Here is a 17,556-nt window from a genome sequence, read left to right as displayed (position 1 = left end):
AGAGTAAGTGGCATCATGAATGTCTTGCCGGTGAAAGTGAGGTCTGCGGGCAGCAGCGTCACCTCTCCTCGGAGCTGGTCACACACACAGTATCTGAGGCCTGTCCCAGACCTGCTGAGTCAGCACCTGCATTTTTAAACAAAAAACCCCCAGGTGGTTCGTGCACTCACTCCACTTTGAGAAGTGCTAGAGTTGTAATGAACCAAATATTAGACCAGGGTTTAGGAGATCAGAAGATGTAGCAGACATTGTTGTTTGCCTACCCAGCATTCATTTCCTTCCTTCCTTCCTTCCTTCCTTCCTTCCTTCCTTCCTTCCTTCCTTCCTCCCTCTCTCCCTCCCTCCCTCCCTCCCTCCCTCCCTCCCTCCTTCCTTCCTTCCTTCCTTCCTTCCTTCTTACAGAAACTGACATTCTCTGAGTAGCCTCATGTTTCAGAGGGGGCTCACCTCATCCACCCCCATAGCGGTCCCACTCCCCTGACCAGTGGCTGCTTTACAGGTGGGCATGTTGCCTGGTTCTGGCCAATGAAACTAAAGGAAGTTCCACTGGAGAGTTTCTGGGAGAGGTTGCCTCTCCTTCCTTTGGAAGTTTTTTTTTTTTTTTTTGAGACGGAGTCTCACTCTGTTTTCCAGGCTGGAGTGCAGTGGCGTGATCTTGGCTCACTGCAACCTCCACCTCCCAGGTTCAAGTGATTCTCCTGCCTCAGCCTCCCGAGTAGTTGGGATTGCAGGCGCATGCCACTATGTCTGGCTAATTTTTGTGTTTTTAGTAGAGATGGGGTTTCACCATGTTGGCCAGGCTGGTCTCCAATTCCTGACCTCAAGTGATCTGCTTGCCTCAGCCTCCCAAAGTGCTGAGATTACAGGTGTGAGCCACCACGCCCAGCCTCTTTGGAAGTTTGCACATTGGAATGGGACCCAAGCAAATTCTGGAGGCATCTTGGGACCTTGGGAGCAGCTATCCTGGCCCTTGTTCACACAGAGTTATTGACTGATAAGATCCTGGGTCCACCTCATCAAAGGATTTCTTGTCATATGAGATTAGAAATGCATTTATTGTTTCAGACCACATGAGGCAGGATTTTTCATTACTTGCAGCCCAGGGTTTCTTAACCTCTAGGCTATTGACACTTAGAGCCAGATAATTCTTTGTTGTGGGGTGGTTGTGTACCTAGGGCCAGATAATTCTTTGTTGTGGGGTGGTTGTGTACCTAGGGCCAGATAATTCTTTGTTGTGTGTTGGTTGTGTGCATGGCAGGATGCCATGCCCTGGCCTCTGCCCCCTAGAGCCAATAGTCCTTCCCCCTCTCCCAGGCGTGACAACTTGAATGTCTCTGGACATTACCAATGTTCCCTGGGGATGGGGGCCAATGGCCCCCAGTTGAGCACGACTGTTGCAGCCAAAGGAGTGGTAAAGAATGTGAAGACCTTTTTATTCTGACCTCCGACGTTGCTGGAGAGCCCCAGGAGGGCAAAAATCACTGCCTATGTCCCCGCCCCAGAGGTGTTGCAAGGATCAAAGTGAGATCAGGTGTGTGAGAAAAGCAAACACACACAAGGTGTTACTAACCATTACCCGTCTTTGATGCTGCTGATGCATTGATAGCAATGTTGTAGTTTCCATTTATTCTTAGATTTCATAGGCAGAGATGTTTAACTTAACAGATGGCCAGCATGGATAGTGAATGGAATTTTCCCTCAGCAAAGGCAGAGCGGCTCATGAGACTTTCAGGCTTTTACTTGCTCAGAAATTCTGGATTCTCACCCAATTCATCAACCCCAATTCTCAATCCCAATTCATCATCCCATAAAGCCATGGGTGCCGAGGCGTTCTCCTGTTAACACCTGTGTTAAACACCATCTTGTACTTACGAAACATATTTTCACAGATGAAGAGACAGATTCCTATTTAGCTGCTGAAGAGAGGTCGATGCCCTCGGCTCACACATCTGTGGATTTAAGACCCACAGAGTCAGGGGACCCTGAACAACCTCTCATTGTCTTTTCTCCCCTTCCTAGAATCTGCTGACACATCAAGGCCACTTTTCTTAGGAGCCCCCTGACTACCAAAATCAGTGCCTTTGGATTCATCTCTTCTGGGAGAGTTCAGTGTCTTCTGAAGTGTTACAAAACGTACTTCGGGGCAAGAAGGCATACACGAGGAGCTCGACTTTATAGAAAGGTCTGGAGGAGAATGGGGAGGGTGGGGACAGGAGAGGGGACGGGGCTGTGAAAGGGAGGCGTTGGATGCACCTGATCATTTACGTCATCGAATACTTGCCATGTGCTCGGCAGAGGGCTGGTGTTGGAGTGGGGAGCAAAGGCCATTAGGAGGCAGCTGCAGCCCTTGGGGGCCTCATGATCTACTGGGGAATGTGTGGAGGACATTGGGTCATTCCTGTAACATAGTCCCAGATGGTGTGGGGTAACTATCCCCAGGAACAGGAGAACTATCTTGATTTTGGTTCCCCCAGCCCCACCTCTGCAACCCATGGGCTTTGAGGGGCACCGACTGCCTTGCTGAGCCCAGAGGTAGAACACACAGACCATAATTTTTGTTTTAGGGGTTGGCATATTACGGTTTGAACCAGAGAGGGCATTTGTTGGGGGCCTCTAGGAAAAGACAGCTTTGTGTTTCTTTTGGGGAGAAGGCTGTGGCTTGCAAAAGCGATGCTGCAGCCCAGTTACTTCCGCGAAGGAGTTAAGCTGAGGACTGAGCCCATTCACAAAGAAAGACTGAGTCGAGAGAGCTGCCGGGAAATCAAGTTGGAGCCTTGCTCAAGCCACATCTGATCTACCTCTGGACTTTTTGGTAGTATGTGCTAATAACACCTCCTTATTATGTAAACTGATTTACACTGAGTTTTCTGATACTTTCATCATAAACTGTCCAAACTGGCACAGAATTTTGTACCAGGAAGGGGATGCTACAATGAACAAACCTTAAACGTGGATTGGTTAAGAGACATTCAGGCGGAGAGCAGCAAAGATGTCTCTATCCAACTAGGAAGATGGCGGCCGGGCGCGGTAGCTCATGCCTGTAATGCACTTTGGGAGACCGAGGTGGGCGGATCACCTGAGATCAGGAGTTCAAGACCAGCCCGGTCAACACGGTGAAACCTTGTCTCTACTAAAAATACAAAAATTACCCAGGCGCGGTGGCGCACACCGGTAATCCCAGCTACTTGGGAGGCTGAGGCAAGAGAATCGCTTGAACCCAGGAGGCAGTGGTTGCGGTGAGCCAAGATCATGCCATTGCATTCCAGCCTGGGCAACAAGAGTGAAACTTCATCACAAAAACAAAACAAAACAAAAAACTAGGAAGATGGTAACCCTCATTTAACAAAATGGCCAGTTTTGCCGGCATGCAGACCTAATGCTTATGGAGCCCATGATATTTTGAGATCTTCCAGGAAATATTCAGGATGTTGGCTACCTCTGGCAGTCTTCATTAAGGTCCTAGGAAACTCAACTTCTGGGAGATGGTGGTCCATTTAAAAGTGGAGAGGGATGAAAATAGTTCTGCTAAGAGAGAGAGTCTTTTTGCCTGGGGCCTGCAATCTGCAGTTGCAGGAAATTGATGAGCAAGTCCTGCTGTTTGGGAAAGCTGATTTATCTGGCTAAAGTTGGAGCACAGGCAACAAATGAGGCGACTTAAGCAAAAGCCATCTTCTCTTCCTTCTTTCGGGGTGGAGTTGGTGAGGCCGATGAGTGCTGGAGCAGCTCTTTCACCAGTGTGAGGGGAGCCAAGCAAGAATAAAGCCAACACAAGGAGGGAAAGCTGGAGAATCCCCAAGGAATGAAGCTGCGACCCGTTGCCACCTGCAGGCTTTGGATTTCTAGAATGTGTTCTTTACGATTTGAGCCAGTGTGAAGAGTTTCTAGCGAGTTTACACTATTATAGAGTGTGATGAACACTGAAATAAAAGTATGACTAAAGTGTTGGGTGGTTAAGAGAGAAGGTGGGTTAATTAGCTAAGAGAAGCAAGTTGTTGCTTTAGGCATTTAGAATGGAGTGAGTTGGAAAAAACCCACCGCAGTTCTTAATATTAAGCACACTATTTTCATGGAAATTTATTCAACTCATCTGTGGCCATCATTAGGCCTCTCTTGGTCCATCCAGGTAGGAATGGATGTGTGAAGGTGCACCTGCATTTAGCAGACCCCAGGAAATGCTGGATGACGGAAAGAATTCTGCCATCTGTTGCCCCAGTCCCTGGTGGGCTGAGGGAGTTCCCCAGTGTCCATGCACACTGGGAGCAGTCAGGTATCTGCTAATCCTCCTCTCTCCCCACTGCTGTCGCAGGAGATGGACCACATGTCTCCCAGGCTGAGAGCCTTCCTCTCTGAACCCATTGGAGAAAAGGATGTCTGCTGGGTGGATGGCATCAGCCATGAGCTCGCAATCAATTTGGTCACCAAAGGTATCAACAAGGTAATTCATTCTTTCTTACTTCTCTGACTTCTCTTCCTTACCTTTCTTCCCCTAGTCCTGCCAGATGGCAGTTCCTGCCACGTGTCCCTGTGAAGGGCCATCAGAGAGCAAAGCTGCCGCTTGGCGGGGTGCCACATGCTTTCATGCTATTGACCCCACATGCTCAGGCAGCCTCAAGGGCCTGCAGATGATGGGCACATACACACAGAATGGTTTCAGCTCAGAGCAGCTGGGCTGGGCATGATTCACTTGGTGTTCAAACACTCAGGGGTCAACAGAAGTAGGTCAGCCGCCGGGGTCTGAGGCGAACTGTCAGAATGGGTGATTTAGGTGCACTCCACACCCCCATGAAGGGACCCATGGCATCTCGCTTGCCCCTGCCAGGGCACCAGCCTGGCAATAGCAAGTGAAGAAACAGGAGCCTGTGGTCTACACCAGAGTGAGTTATTCTATGATGTCACTCTCAGCCCAAGAATGACCTCAAGGATATCCAGTGGAATTGGAATATCCTTTTCTATGTCATTGTTTGTTGGTTTTTTTTTTTTTTTGGGGGGGGGGTTTGTTTTTGTTTTTTTTTTTTTTTTTTTTGAGACGGAGTCTCGCTCTGTCGCCCAGGCTGGAGTGCAGGGGCGTGATCTCGGCTCACTGCAAGCTCTGCCTCCCGGGTTCACGCCATTCTCCTGCCTCAGCCTCCGGAGTAGCTGGGACTACAGGCACCCGCCATCATGCCCGGCTAGTTGTTTTTTTTTTTTTTTTGTATTTTTAGTAGAGACGGGGTTTCACTGTGTGAGGCGGGATGGGATGGTCTCGATCTCCTGACCTCGTGATCCGCCCGCCTCGGCCTCCCAAGGTGCTGGGATTACAGGCGTGAGCCACCGCGCCCGGCCATCATTGTTTGTTTTTATGGGGCTTTTAAAAAGCTGCTTAGGGCCTCAGGAGAGGAAGAGACAGTCCCAAAGAAAACGCAAAGAGAGTGAGCATAGACAAGGCAGGCTGTGAACTCACAGAACATGGCACGCCCGGTCAGGAGAGGCACCAACTAGAGCTGTTGCTATTCATTCTCCTCTGTGCCCCAGTCAGTCTACCAGGCAGGACAGTGTTACAGAAACACCCAAAGAGGCTGGGAACTACTGCACACATGACCGATGACGAGTTTGGTTTGCATCTAAATCTGAACCATGAGAGCTGTGGTTTTCTGATTACCCCACAGCTCTGCACTAGCTGGTAAATATTCGGAATAACGCCCCAATCTGCGAGCCAGTTTAATGTCCAGTAGATGCTATCGTCAGAAACGGAAGCGCCCTATTGGATAGATTGGATTCTTTCCTTCCAGATGGAGGAGGGAGAACTATTCCCTAGGGAACAAATTTTAAATGAAAAAAATTTGTGTACTTTTATTATTTATTTATTTATTTAAGACAGGGTCTCACTCTGTTGCTCAGGCTGGAGTGCAGTGGTGCCATCTAGGCTGACTGCAACCTCTGCCTCCCAGGCTCAAGTGATCCTCTCACCTCAGCCTCCCATGTAGCTGGGACTACAGGTGTGTGCCACCACGCCTGGTTAATTTTTTGTATTTCTTGTACAGACAGGGTTTTGGCATGTTGCTCGGGTTGGTCTCAAACTCCTGGACTCAAGTGATCCATGCACCTCGGCCTCCCAAAGTGCTAGAATTATAGGTGCGAGCCATCAGGCCCAGCAAAAATTCCTTTTTTAGAAAAAGAAATAATTGTTCTTTTTACTTTCCTGTTGTGATGTAACATACCTAGGAGAATATGTGTTGATAAAAAGGGTACAGATCAATGAATTTTTACACATATATGTACACCCATGTACCCACTACCCAGATCTAGCAATCAGATGTCTCCAAAATTCCAGATGGTTCTCTTGTGCCTCTTCTTGGCCAAGGCTATCCCCTATCCTTAGAGGTAACCACTCTTCTGATGTCGAACACCATTGATTAAACGTGTCCATAATTGTGGGGTTTTGTTGTTGTTGTTCAGCTGTACTCATTATTTTAAAAATGTTTTTATTAAGGTATAATGGACATACATACAGTAAATTTCACCCTTTGTAGTACATAGTTCTACGAGTTTTGACACATGCATGCAGTGATGCAGCTGCTACCATAGTCAAGACACAGAGCAATCCCGTTACTCAAAATACTCATTCCCTTGTGCTCTTCATATTCACCAGCCTCAGTCCCTGGCAACCACTGGTTTATTTTCTGTCTCTGTAGTGTTGCCTTTTCCAGTTTAAGTCTGTGTGTACGAATAGCTTAACTGTGTTTTAAATGAGGATTATAGGTGGGTGGGTTTTAGAACAAAAAATGAATGAATAATGGAAAAATGTCAGGCATCTGAAAACTTGCCTGTAGAGCCAGGGCTGTGGGGACGGTTTGTCTGTGTGCAGCCGGGTCCCTGGAGATGTGCTCCTCTTGTGTCCATGACCTCCTGGCCAGTGCAGTGAGCACTTTCCTAGAGCTGCTAATTTTAGGCACTGGCACTGGGGCTGTCACCTGCATTCTTTGCTTTGAGGCACCCACACCTGTGATTGAGATGAGGGTCCCTCTCTCCACTTTACCCATGAGGAGACAAGGGCTCCGAGGAGTAGTGCCTTGTCCGCTCCCAGGTGAGGACTGGAGCAACCGTGGATTGTACCATCACAAATTGCACAAGAAGATCCATGGCCAGGTGGTCATGCCCAGCAGGGAGGAGGCTTAGACTAAATTTGGCGGTGAGACCCCGTATCAGGGTCTGGAGTCTGGCGGGGCCTGTAGTGAGACCCAGGAGGAGACCCAGATGTGGCCCCTCCAAGATGGGCAAGTGCTTCAGGGTGAGGACCCATCTGAAGTCAGGGCCAGCAATGACAGCATCCCGGGCGGGCAGATCCTGGCAAGACAGGGTTCTCAGATTCAGCCAATAAAGATGCCGGCTCTTGGTGGTTTTTATTTAGTTTTGTTTTTTTGGTTTTGTTTTTGTTTTGAGACAGTCTCATTGTATTGTCCAGGCTGGGGTGCAGTGATGTGATCTCAGTTCACTGCAACCTCCTCATCCTGGGCGCAACCACCTCAGCTTGCCAAGTAGCTAGGACTAGAGGCATGCACTACCATGCCCAGCTAATTTTTTGTGTTTTTTTGTTTGTTTGTTTGTTTGTTTGTTTTTGTTTTATTTTTTTGTAGAGACACAGTTTCGCCATGTTGTCCAGGCTGGTCTCAGCTCCTGGGCTCAGGTGATCCTCCCAAAGTGGTGGGATTACAGGCATGAGCCAGCACGCCCGGCCTCTTGTATTTTCATACCTTGCCTGCAGGAGACCTAATCCTGGCACAGAGAGGGGTATCTTTCTCGGCCTCACGCGACCTCCTGTCTTTGCTGGCTTCTGCCAAGGTGCAGCCATCACCCTCCCCTTCTCCCCGTCCCACCCCAGGCTGGGGCTCAGCCTCAGTTTCTTTGCTGTGCACAAAGCCACCTTGGGTTCCACCCTTGCTTATGACAGCGTTCCTGGCCTCATCCCATGGGCTCTGCTCTCTCAGCCCTTTCTGCACCCTCTCTGTGCACCTGCTGGAATGCAGACCTGTGGGCCACCCTCACACTTACCTCCCTGGGCTCCTCACTCAGCCATCGGCTCTCTCCAGAGACCCCAGGGTGCTAGATGCCCTGGGGGAGATGAGACACTGCCACCCCCCCACCACCACCAATTTATCTGGCTGTCCTGTCACCTCTCTGGGAGCCCCCTTCTCAAATTCTTACCAACCCCTACATCGAGTACCTTCTCCATTCCTCCTCTCGCACAGGTCTTTCAGCTTTTTTAAATGGAAGATGTGGGGTGCTGGGAGGGGACTGTTCTTACTGCCTGTCCCCATTTTCCCCAGAGCTTTAGTTTATGGCATGAACTGGTCTCCGGCTCCTGGTTTAAGTCAGGACTTTCAAAACTATTGATTCTGCCATGGATCTACCTAAGCCTCTTCAGGAGCTTAAAAGCCATATGTGATGGCCTTCTTCTGGGTGTTTTGTATCTGCCCTTCCCAGGGGCAATCGGCTGTGGCCTGAGGATCTAGATCCAGACAGCGGCCGCAGGTGCCTGTGCCCTCGTCCAAACTGAGATGTACTAGAAATATAAAACATACCCTGCAGTGTTAAAGACTGAGCCCGAAAAAGGAACATAAAATAGCTCATCCGTAATTATTTTATTGATTACATGTTGAAATGATAGTATTTTGGAAATATGAGAGAAAATATGTTATTAGAATGAATTTCACCTGTTTCCTTCCCCTTTTTTACTGTGGCTACTAGGAAAATCAAAATCACATATGTGGCTAACTCACTTATTTCTGCTGGACAGCACTGCTCTAGATGTAAGAGTGAAAGAGCTGTAAGGGAGAAAGGAACTATGGAAACAGAAAATTAATGGTGCACATGGCAATGAGGCTTGCTGTGCCTGGCTCTAGCTCTGTCTTATATTCTCTGTCCCCCTACCCCATCCCTGACCCCTATACTACAGCCAGACTGTCCACGAACCACCCTCCTGCTAACCTGGAGCCTCTCTTGAAACAGGTTTTGATCCCCTTCAAGACCCTACTCACAGCCCACCTCCCCTGGGAAGCCTTCTTTCTGCCACCCCACCCAACAGGGTCCTTTTTCTGAGCAGTTTGGGTTTTTGGTGGGAGCCCCTTATTGTGACATCCGACAAAAGGTCTACTCTGGCTGGGCATGGTGACTCACGCCTGTAATCCCAGCACTTTGGGAGGCCAAGTCAGGCAGATCACTTGAGGTTAGGAGTTCGAAACCAGCCTGGCCAACGTGGTGAAACCCCGTCTCTACTAAAACTACAGAAATTAACTGGGTGTGATGGCGCGTGCCTGTAGTCCCAGCTACTTGGGAAGCTGAGGTGGGAGGATCACTTGAACCCAGGACACAGAGGTTGCAGTGACCTGAGATTGCACCACTGCACTCCAGTCTGGGTGACAGAGGGAGACTCCATCTCAAAATAAAATAAAATAAAATAAAATAAAATAAAATAATAAAGGTTGACTCTAGTTTTTCTGCACATGCCCCAAGAGTCCACAAAATGTTAGAGGCACAACTTGCCTCTGCTTTTCTCCTTAAGTTCCTTGGAGGCAGAGGATGGGTCTGTGTTCTTTGTACTTCTCCCTGTGAAAACCCCATTTAGGGGTAGGTGAACTTCCAGACATCCCCTGAATGCGGAACTGTGGGGCAGGGCCCTGTGCTTGAGTTCTCCCACAGTGCAGAAGTAAGTTTAGCATCGCAGAGAATCTGGTTTGGTTCAATGCTCTTTGCAGACGCTATAAAGCCATATCCTTGAGCCTAAATCTTCCTCCTAAGAGCTGCCTGGAGGATGAGACTGGAGGAGAAGCAACACTTGGCATTTGCTTCATGTCAAGCACCTCTAAGTGCATTACGTATATTTATCTCATTTAATTGTAAAAAACAATCCTACAAAGTACACTATTTCATTTCCATTTTCCTGATTAGAAAGTGGAGGCACATAGAGACCACATGTGGATTGCTCAAGATCACATGGGGTGAAAGAGATGAAATTTGAATCTGGGCGGATAGGCTGCAGGGTCTGGACACTAAGCCATTGTGCCGTCTGCCCCTGAAACTGAAACTGAGGAAGGTGTTTCTCGCCTGGCTGCTCTTACCTCCTTACCGGCAATGCTCTGCTCTCCCTCGCCCTCACCTCCTTGCCTGCGAGGCTTTGCTGTCCCTCGCCTTCTTCTCTTTACCTGCGAGGCTCTGCTCTCCCTCGCCCTCACCTCCTTACTGGCGTAGCTTGCTCTGCTCTCTCTCGCCCTCACCTCCTTATCAGCGAGGCTCTAGTCTCCCTCCCCCTCACCTCCTTACCTGCAAGGCTCGCTCTGCTGTCTCTCGCCCTCACCTCCTTACTGCGAGGTTCTGCTCCCTCTCGCCCTCACCTCCTTACAGGAGGGGCTCTGCTCTGTCTGGCATGTCTGCCTGCAGCCAATCGTAGCCCCACCTGTAGACTCTCCATGCGCAGGGACTTCCCATCTCCTCCCTCCGTTGCTTCGTGGCCATTGGTGGACAGGAGCGAGACTGAGTTCAGGACCAGAAGGCCCCAGCGTGGCCAGGCCCTGCCTCCATCATGTCCCCAGGTCTCCACAGCGAAGCCTCTGAAGGCTCCAACTCCTTTCTGTCCACTCTGCTGGGTGAGCGGTGAGGCGCTGCGCTCCACTGACTGATGTCTGAGCCCCACAAGGGGCCAGTCACGTAAGTTTGGGGTTTTTCTGCCTAGGGGTGCCAGATCAAATACAAGGTGTGCAGTTAAATTTAAATTTCAGATAAGCAAATAATTTTCTTAGTGTAAAATTAAAAGACAGGGAGGAGGAAGAAGGAGTAAACATTCCCTGAAGTGAGGGTTCACACTAAAGACACAGAGTTTAAGCCGGGCGGGGTAGCTCATGTCTATAATCCCAGCACTTTGGGAGGATCACTTGAGGTCAGGAGTTCAAGACCAGCCTGGCCAACATGGTGAAATCCTGTCTCTACAGAAAATACAAAAATTAGCCAGGCATGGTCATGGTGGCGCATGCCTGTAATCCCAGCTACTTGGGAGGCTGAGGCAGGAGAATCACTTGAACCTGGAAGGTGGAGGTTGCAGTGAGCTGCAATCGTGCCACTGCACTCCAGCCTGGGCAATAGAGTGAGACTCCATCTCAAAAAAGACGGAGAAGAAGGAGGAGGAGGAGGAGGAGGAGGAGGAGGAGGAGGAGAAGAAGAAGAAGAAGAAGAAGAAGAAGAAGAAGAAGAAGAAGAAGAAGAAGAAGAAGAAGAAGAAGAAGAAGAAGAAGAAGAAGAGTTTAAACCTGAAATGACATGAAGACCTAGGCGAAGGAGAAGAAGGAGAAGAAGGAGAAGGAGGAGGAGGAGGAGGAGGAGGAGGAGGAGGAGGAGGAGAGAGTTTAAACCTGAAATGACGTGAAGACCTAGGCGACTGGCGAGAGAGAATCAGAGAAAGTTGTGTCACTGCACCATGGAGTCTTATGGTGATTGAAGTCCGTTCAGCACAGGTGCTCAGGACCTGCGGACTTGGGCAGAGGGCATTGTAAGCAGCTAGAGAACACGAGAAGGCCGAGACAGCTTATCTCTGTTTGACAAGGCCCGGCATTATGGTGAGGACTGAGCATTTTAATGAGTGTGGATCTCAGCCAGCTATTTAATTTTTAGGGCCCACTGTAAAATGAACATGCGAGACCTCTAGTTCAAATTTATTAGGAGGTGTGGTGGCACGTGCTTGTAGTCCCAGCTACTCGGGAGGCTGAGGTGGGAGGATCATTTAAGCCCAGGAATTTATAGTTGCAAAGAGCTACTGCACGCTACTGAACTCTAGCCTGGGTGATGGAATGAGATCCCGTCTCTTAGGAAAAAAAAAAAAAAAAGTAGGCTGGGCGCAGTAGCTCATGCCTGTAATCCCAGCACTTTCGGAGGCCGAGGCAGGCGGATCATGAGGTCAGGGGATCGAGACCATCGTGGCTAACATGGTGAAACCCCGTCTCTACTAAAAATACTAGAAATGAACCAAGTGTGGTGGCACACACCCGTAGTCCCAGCTACTTGGGAGGCTGAGGCAGGAGAGTCGCTTGAACCTGGGAGGCAGAGGTTGCAGTGAGCCAAGATCGTGCCACTGCACTCCAGCCTGGGCGACAGAGGGAGACTCCATTTAAAAAAAAGAAAGAAAGAAAGAAAGAAAAGTATTTAATAAAAAAAAAAAGAAATTTAGTAAAAATTTCAAGATGCCAAGAGCCGAGTGTTAAACCAGGTGGGGGGGGGGCTTTTAGCACCAGGTGCTGTGTGAAAACATGGCTCAGAAGCAAGGGAACCCAACCCTGGCATAGGCTCAAACTGCTGCTGTTTAGCAAGGAGTGGGCACTGCAAACTGGAGGGTAATTCCTCCCCTGCTTGGGGGCCGGCCTCTGGAGGAACCTCACTGTTTGCACTTGGAGTTGAGGGGCATCCTGCCCTTGAGCCCTCATCCTTTATTTTGTTTGTTTGTTTCGAGACAGAGTCTCACTCTGCTGCCCAGGCTGGAGTGCAGTGGCACAATCTCGGCTCACTGCAACCTCCGCCTCCCGGGTTCTCCTGCCCCAGCCTCCCAAGTAGCTGGGATTACAGGCGCCTGCCGCCATACCAGCCTAATTTTTATATTTTTAGTAGAGACGGGGTTTCACTATGTTGGCCAGGCTGGTCTTGAACTCCTGACCTCAGGTGATCTGCCCGCTCAGCCTCCCACAGTGCTGGGATTATAGGCATGAGCCCCTGCGCCTAACTGAGCCCCTCATCTTACTGCTGCAGGAAGGAATGTAATTCCCTGGCTTGGCCATGGCCACGGCCACTGTACAGGGTGGCAGGACAGGGACATCTGCTCAGGGTTTCTGTGTTTCTATGTCACCCCTCCCACCCCAGTAACTGAATTCTGGGGAGCTGTGGCCCAAGGAGGGAAAGGGGCAGCATCTTTTCTCCTTGATTAGGGGGCTTTCTGGAGCCGGGGGAGAAAGCAGGCGGGCATCTGGCAGGGCCGTGATGGGAGCCCACGACTCCAGCTTCCCTGGGGAGCAGGGTGAAGTGCTCAGGGATGCAGGGAGAAGGGAAGTCAACTTTCCCTCCTGGACGATGGAGACAGGAGACAGGAGGGAAAACTGAGGAGGGAGTGTCAGGTGGCCACTTGGCTCCAGAGGCTGCAAGATGGGGGCCTTTCTTCCTGTAGCATTCCTGGAAGGTTTGCCCAGGGTCCACATGTTCCCAGGCATCCTGGCTGCTGAGCCTGTGGGTACGTGGAGGCTCTCACTAACAGGCCAGCTGATGCCGGCAGTGCCACTTCTAAGATGGGCAGGGGATGCATTAGCCTCCAGGCCAGACTGCAGACAGTTGGGACATGCAAGAACAGTGCAGAAGAAAATAGGAGACTTAGTGCCTCTACCTGGGGAATGAGGGGGGTGAGTGCATGTGAGGATCAGGTGGATTAAAACATGTCAGGTGTCTAGCAGCATGTGGCCGACAGAAGTGCTAAAAAGTGCTACTTAGCGTTCATCATTATTATTAAGTATTATCATGAACGTTTCTCCTTATGGAGAAAGCTTTGTGTAAACCACTTACTATTAATTATTGTTAATTATTATCAATGTTCTCTCTCCTTGGACACGGCTCTATGTCTCTTGTTTCTGTTACCTTCACCTTGGCATCTCCCACACCTACATCTACTGGCTCAATTAACACTTAATAAATGTTATTTTTCAAAAACATTCATTTAAATACATCTCAGTAAAATGAACCATTCAAAATGGGAGGATACTGATAAAGTAAAATGAGATCACGCCAAGCAACTAAATTGCTTTTTTAAAAAAAAGATTAAAGTAGCAGTTCAAAATCATCACAAAAACCTGGCTTTTTTCTCTTGTCAACAACTGGACCGTGACTAAAAATAAAACCCCCCAAATTCAATGCTTGGGTATATTTTATGACTGGGATTCAGCTTTTATTTAATTTCTCTTCTTAAAAAATATGTTGTTTTTGGTTAAGATGAGCATAACTTAGTTTTACATAACTAAAAGTAAACAGACACCAGTGGGTTTTCCTGGAAAGGGCCCAGAACTCGGGCATGGCTAGACGCTGGTTCTCGTTGGTTCCAGGCTGGAGAGCCCCCAAAATCAGCCCTGAGAGATGGGTGTGTTTTTTTTTTTTTTTTGAGACGGAGTCTCACTCTGTCGCCCAGGCTGGAGTGCAGTGGCCGGATCTCAGCTCACTGCAAGCTCCGCCTCCCGGGTTCACGCCATTCTCCTGCCTCAGCCTCCCGAGTAGCTGGGACTACAGGCGCCCGCCGCCTCGCCCGGCTAGTTTTTTGTATTTTTTAGTAGAGACGGGGTTTCACCGTGTTAGCCAGGATGGTCTCGATCTCCTGACCTCGTGATCCGCCCGTCTCGGCCTCCCAAAGTGCTGGGATTACAGGCTTGAGCCACCGCGCCCGGCCGAGATGGGTGTTTAATGTGACCTGAGATCTCCAGCCTCCACCATTTAGTGGCTTGGCTCGTTCCTGGCTACGTGGCCTTGGGAATTCCCTTCCTCCATGTGGTCCTTGTGCCTTGTCAATAATGGTGTAATAAAACTATAAAAAATGAATTAGAAGCCTCGGGGGCAAGTATTAATAGCTAGAAAGCTTGAGAATGCCACAGAAATATAAATCATGGTGCATTGAGTGTGTATCTTCCATGTATTTTTCATCCACAGAGACTCAGGAAGGGGAAGGTGGACAAGGTTTAGCATGTTTTAAACCTTCTATGCTCCTCCTACAGGGCTATGGCTCCCAGTATGAGAGAGGAATTTACATTTTTTGAATGCCTTCCCATTTAATTCACTTAATTTAATTTGCAGAGCACACCATGTGCCTTAGGAAGGTGCAGAAACTGAGATCCAGGTTCTGTGGGTTCTTACTTCAGGTTACATGTGTTGCCTGAGATCACACAGGTGGTTTGTAAAAACAAATCGATGCTAAGATGCCATTCATCTGTCAGCCCCATGTGCAGTGGTTCTCAGCCCAGGGAGATTTTGCCCCCAAGGGGACGTTTGGCAATGTTTGGAGATGGTTATGATTGTCACTGCTTGGGTGGGGGAGGGAGGGTGTCACTGACATGGGTAGAGATCAGGGGTGCTGCTGAACATCCTGCAATGCACAGGACAGCCTCCCCTAACATTTCAAGCATTGTCCAAAATACGAATAGTGCCGAGGTTTAGAAACCCTGTGCTATGGGCGCAGTGGCTCATGCCTATAATCCCAGCACTTTGGGAGGCCAAGGCAAGTGGATCATCTGAGGTCAGGAGTTCGAGACCAGCCTGGCCAACATAGCAAAACCCTGTCTCTACTAAAAATATGAAAATTAGCTGGGCATGGTGGCCGGCACCTGTAATCCCAGCTACTTGGGAGGCTGAGGCAGGAGAATCGCTTGAAACCGGAAGGCAGAGGTTGCAGTGTGCTGAGATGGCGCCATTGCATTCCAGCCTGGTGACAGAGCAAGACTCTGTCTTAAAAAAGAAAAGAAAAGAAAAGAAAAGAAAAGAAAAGAAAAGAAAAGAAACCCCGCACTAAACAATTGCAGAAGTAGTGGGGCGGGAACGTCTCTTACTCTGTCTGAGCTGTGTATGTGTTTCTAAGAGAAATGCTTCACTGGAGGTCTGAGTGTGCTAGGCCCCGGTTACTCAAACTGTTGTCCCTGGATCAGCAGCAGCCTGGAGCATGTTAGAAACGCAGGCCTCTCCCTGGACTTAGACTTCCAGAGCCTGCATTTTAACAAGCTCCCACATGATTCATGTGCTTGTTAAAGTTCGAGGAGGGCAGGGTCTGATTCATTCCAGGCTGAACGGCCCGCAAACCAGCCCTGAGAGATGGGCATTTAACTTGTCCTTAGCTCTCACCGGGGCTAAGACCCATGCCAGGGCTTCAGGGACTGACAGGCTCCCTTGAATCTGCCCTGCTCCCCCTCCTTTGATTGTCACGTGAGCCCTGGTGGTTGGGGAGGAAGAGCGCATCTGAACTGGCTTATGCTAACCTTTCCCGCTTTCCTCCCTGCCTCATCCCCTCCCCAGGCCTACATCCTGCTGGGACAATTCCTTCTGATGCACAAGAATGAAGCCGAGTTTCAGAGGTGGCTCATCTGCTGTTGTGGTGCCACTGAGTGTGAGGCCCAGCAGAGTTCTAACTGCCTCAAGGAGTGGTGCGCCTGCTTCCTGTAGACACAAACCTCATCGCTGCCCCCCACCCCCTGGGGAAAATGACGCCCTCTCCACCTATGCCCAGGCTCTGAGTCCTCATTTGTGTTTTTAATTGTAATGATACACTCCCATTATAAACAGTGGGTCAAGAACAGAACACAGGACAAATGCAAGAGATATGACTCTCAAACCCACCACCCCAGAAACCGTAGTCACACCCTTTAGATGAATATCGTGTCAAATATCTTTCAGCAAAAAATCTGTATGAAAAAATGGATAATTTTATTTAAAAACAGGAATTGAATTTTAAGTCAGTGTATTAGTGATCTATTGCTGCATAACAAATAATCCCAACATATAGCAGCTTCTCAAAACAAACAATGATGCTATCTCACAGGGTTTCTGAGGGTCAGGAATCTGAGAGTTGTCAGGAACCTGCCAGCTGGTTCTGTCTCAGGGTCTCTCATGAGGTTACTCACTGTTGGCCCAGCAGCAGTCTGAAGGCTGGACCAGGGCTGGAAGACCCACCTCCAAGATGGCTGCCTCGCATGGCTGCTGGCAAGATATCTTGGTTCCTCACCACGTGGGCCTTCCCATCGGGCTGCTCGTGGCATGGCATCTGGCTTCCCCCAAAGCTGGTAACTTAAGAGAGAGAGAGAGAGCAAGCAGGAAGCCACGGTGCCTTTTATGACCTTGTCTCTGACACATGCAGTATACTCACTTCTGCCTTATTCTATTTGTTAGAAGCAAGTCACTAAGTCCTCAAGGGAGGATAATGAAACATTCTTCAAATAATATGCATGCACATTTGTAAAATCACAGTTTCTTGAGGCCTCATTTACATATAGTAAAACTTACCCTTTTCAGGTGTGCATTCTATAAATTTTGACAAATTCACCACCATAATCAAGATGTAAGACACTGTCATTACCCCAGGAAGTTCCCTCGTGCCTCTCTGTAGTCATCGCTTCTCCCTTCCCAGCCCCTGGCAACCATGAATCTGTTTTCCATCCTTACAGCTTAGATTTTTCCAGGAAGTCATATAAATGGAATCGTATAATATGTAACCTTTTCAGGTGGGCTTCTCTCACTTAGCATAATTCATCTGAGATTAGTCTATTATATAGGCTTTTTAAACTCAAAAAAGGTTTATTAGATGCTATCGGTGCCCGGCCCACATCCTTTTGGTATTTGTGTTCTGGTAGAGTCCAGTGACTTCCCCTAGCAAACACCTGAATGTCTTCTGCCTGAGGGTCTCTCTGGCTACAAAAGCGGGATCAGCCCACACATAGGGCAGAGGGAAAGTGGCAAGCAGTTGATGCCCAGTAGAGCCCACAGTGATGGGTGAACAATGATGGATAAATGTGCTAGCTTACCCTGCAGATA

General features: G+C 49.0%; 1 protein-coding gene across 3 annotated transcripts in view; it reads left to right on the top strand.

Moving 5' to 3' along the window:
* BANF2 (BANF family member 2) overlaps nucleotides 1-16,462 on the top strand; it is a 38,030-nt gene extending 21,568 nt beyond the window's left edge. The window contains exons 2-4 of one of the 3 annotated variants that reach the window (XM_005568282.4): nucleotides 2,020-2,182; nucleotides 4,307-4,435; nucleotides 16,045-16,462. In XM_005568282.4, coding sequence (XP_005568339.1) covers nucleotides 4,310-4,435; nucleotides 16,045-16,191 — 273 coding nt within the window. In that variant the 5' untranslated portion in view covers nucleotides 2,020-2,182; nucleotides 4,307-4,309 and the 3' untranslated portion in view covers nucleotides 16,192-16,462. Of the gene's footprint in view, nucleotides 1-2,019; nucleotides 2,183-4,306; nucleotides 4,436-9,964; nucleotides 10,681-16,044 lie in introns of those variants that run through there. The other 2 variants (XM_045362468.2, XR_006689789.2) reach the window with 2 other exon arrangements.
* Nucleotides 16,463-17,556: the final 1,094 nt, after the last annotated feature.

This window comes from Macaca fascicularis, chromosome 10, assembly GCF_037993035.2.
Source record: "Macaca fascicularis isolate 582-1 chromosome 10, T2T-MFA8v1.1".
Lineage (NCBI taxonomy): Eukaryota > Metazoa > Chordata > Mammalia > Primates > Cercopithecidae > Macaca > Macaca fascicularis.
The sequence above is the reverse complement of the archived record's forward strand: the minus strand, read 5'-3'. Positions and strand labels throughout refer to the sequence as shown.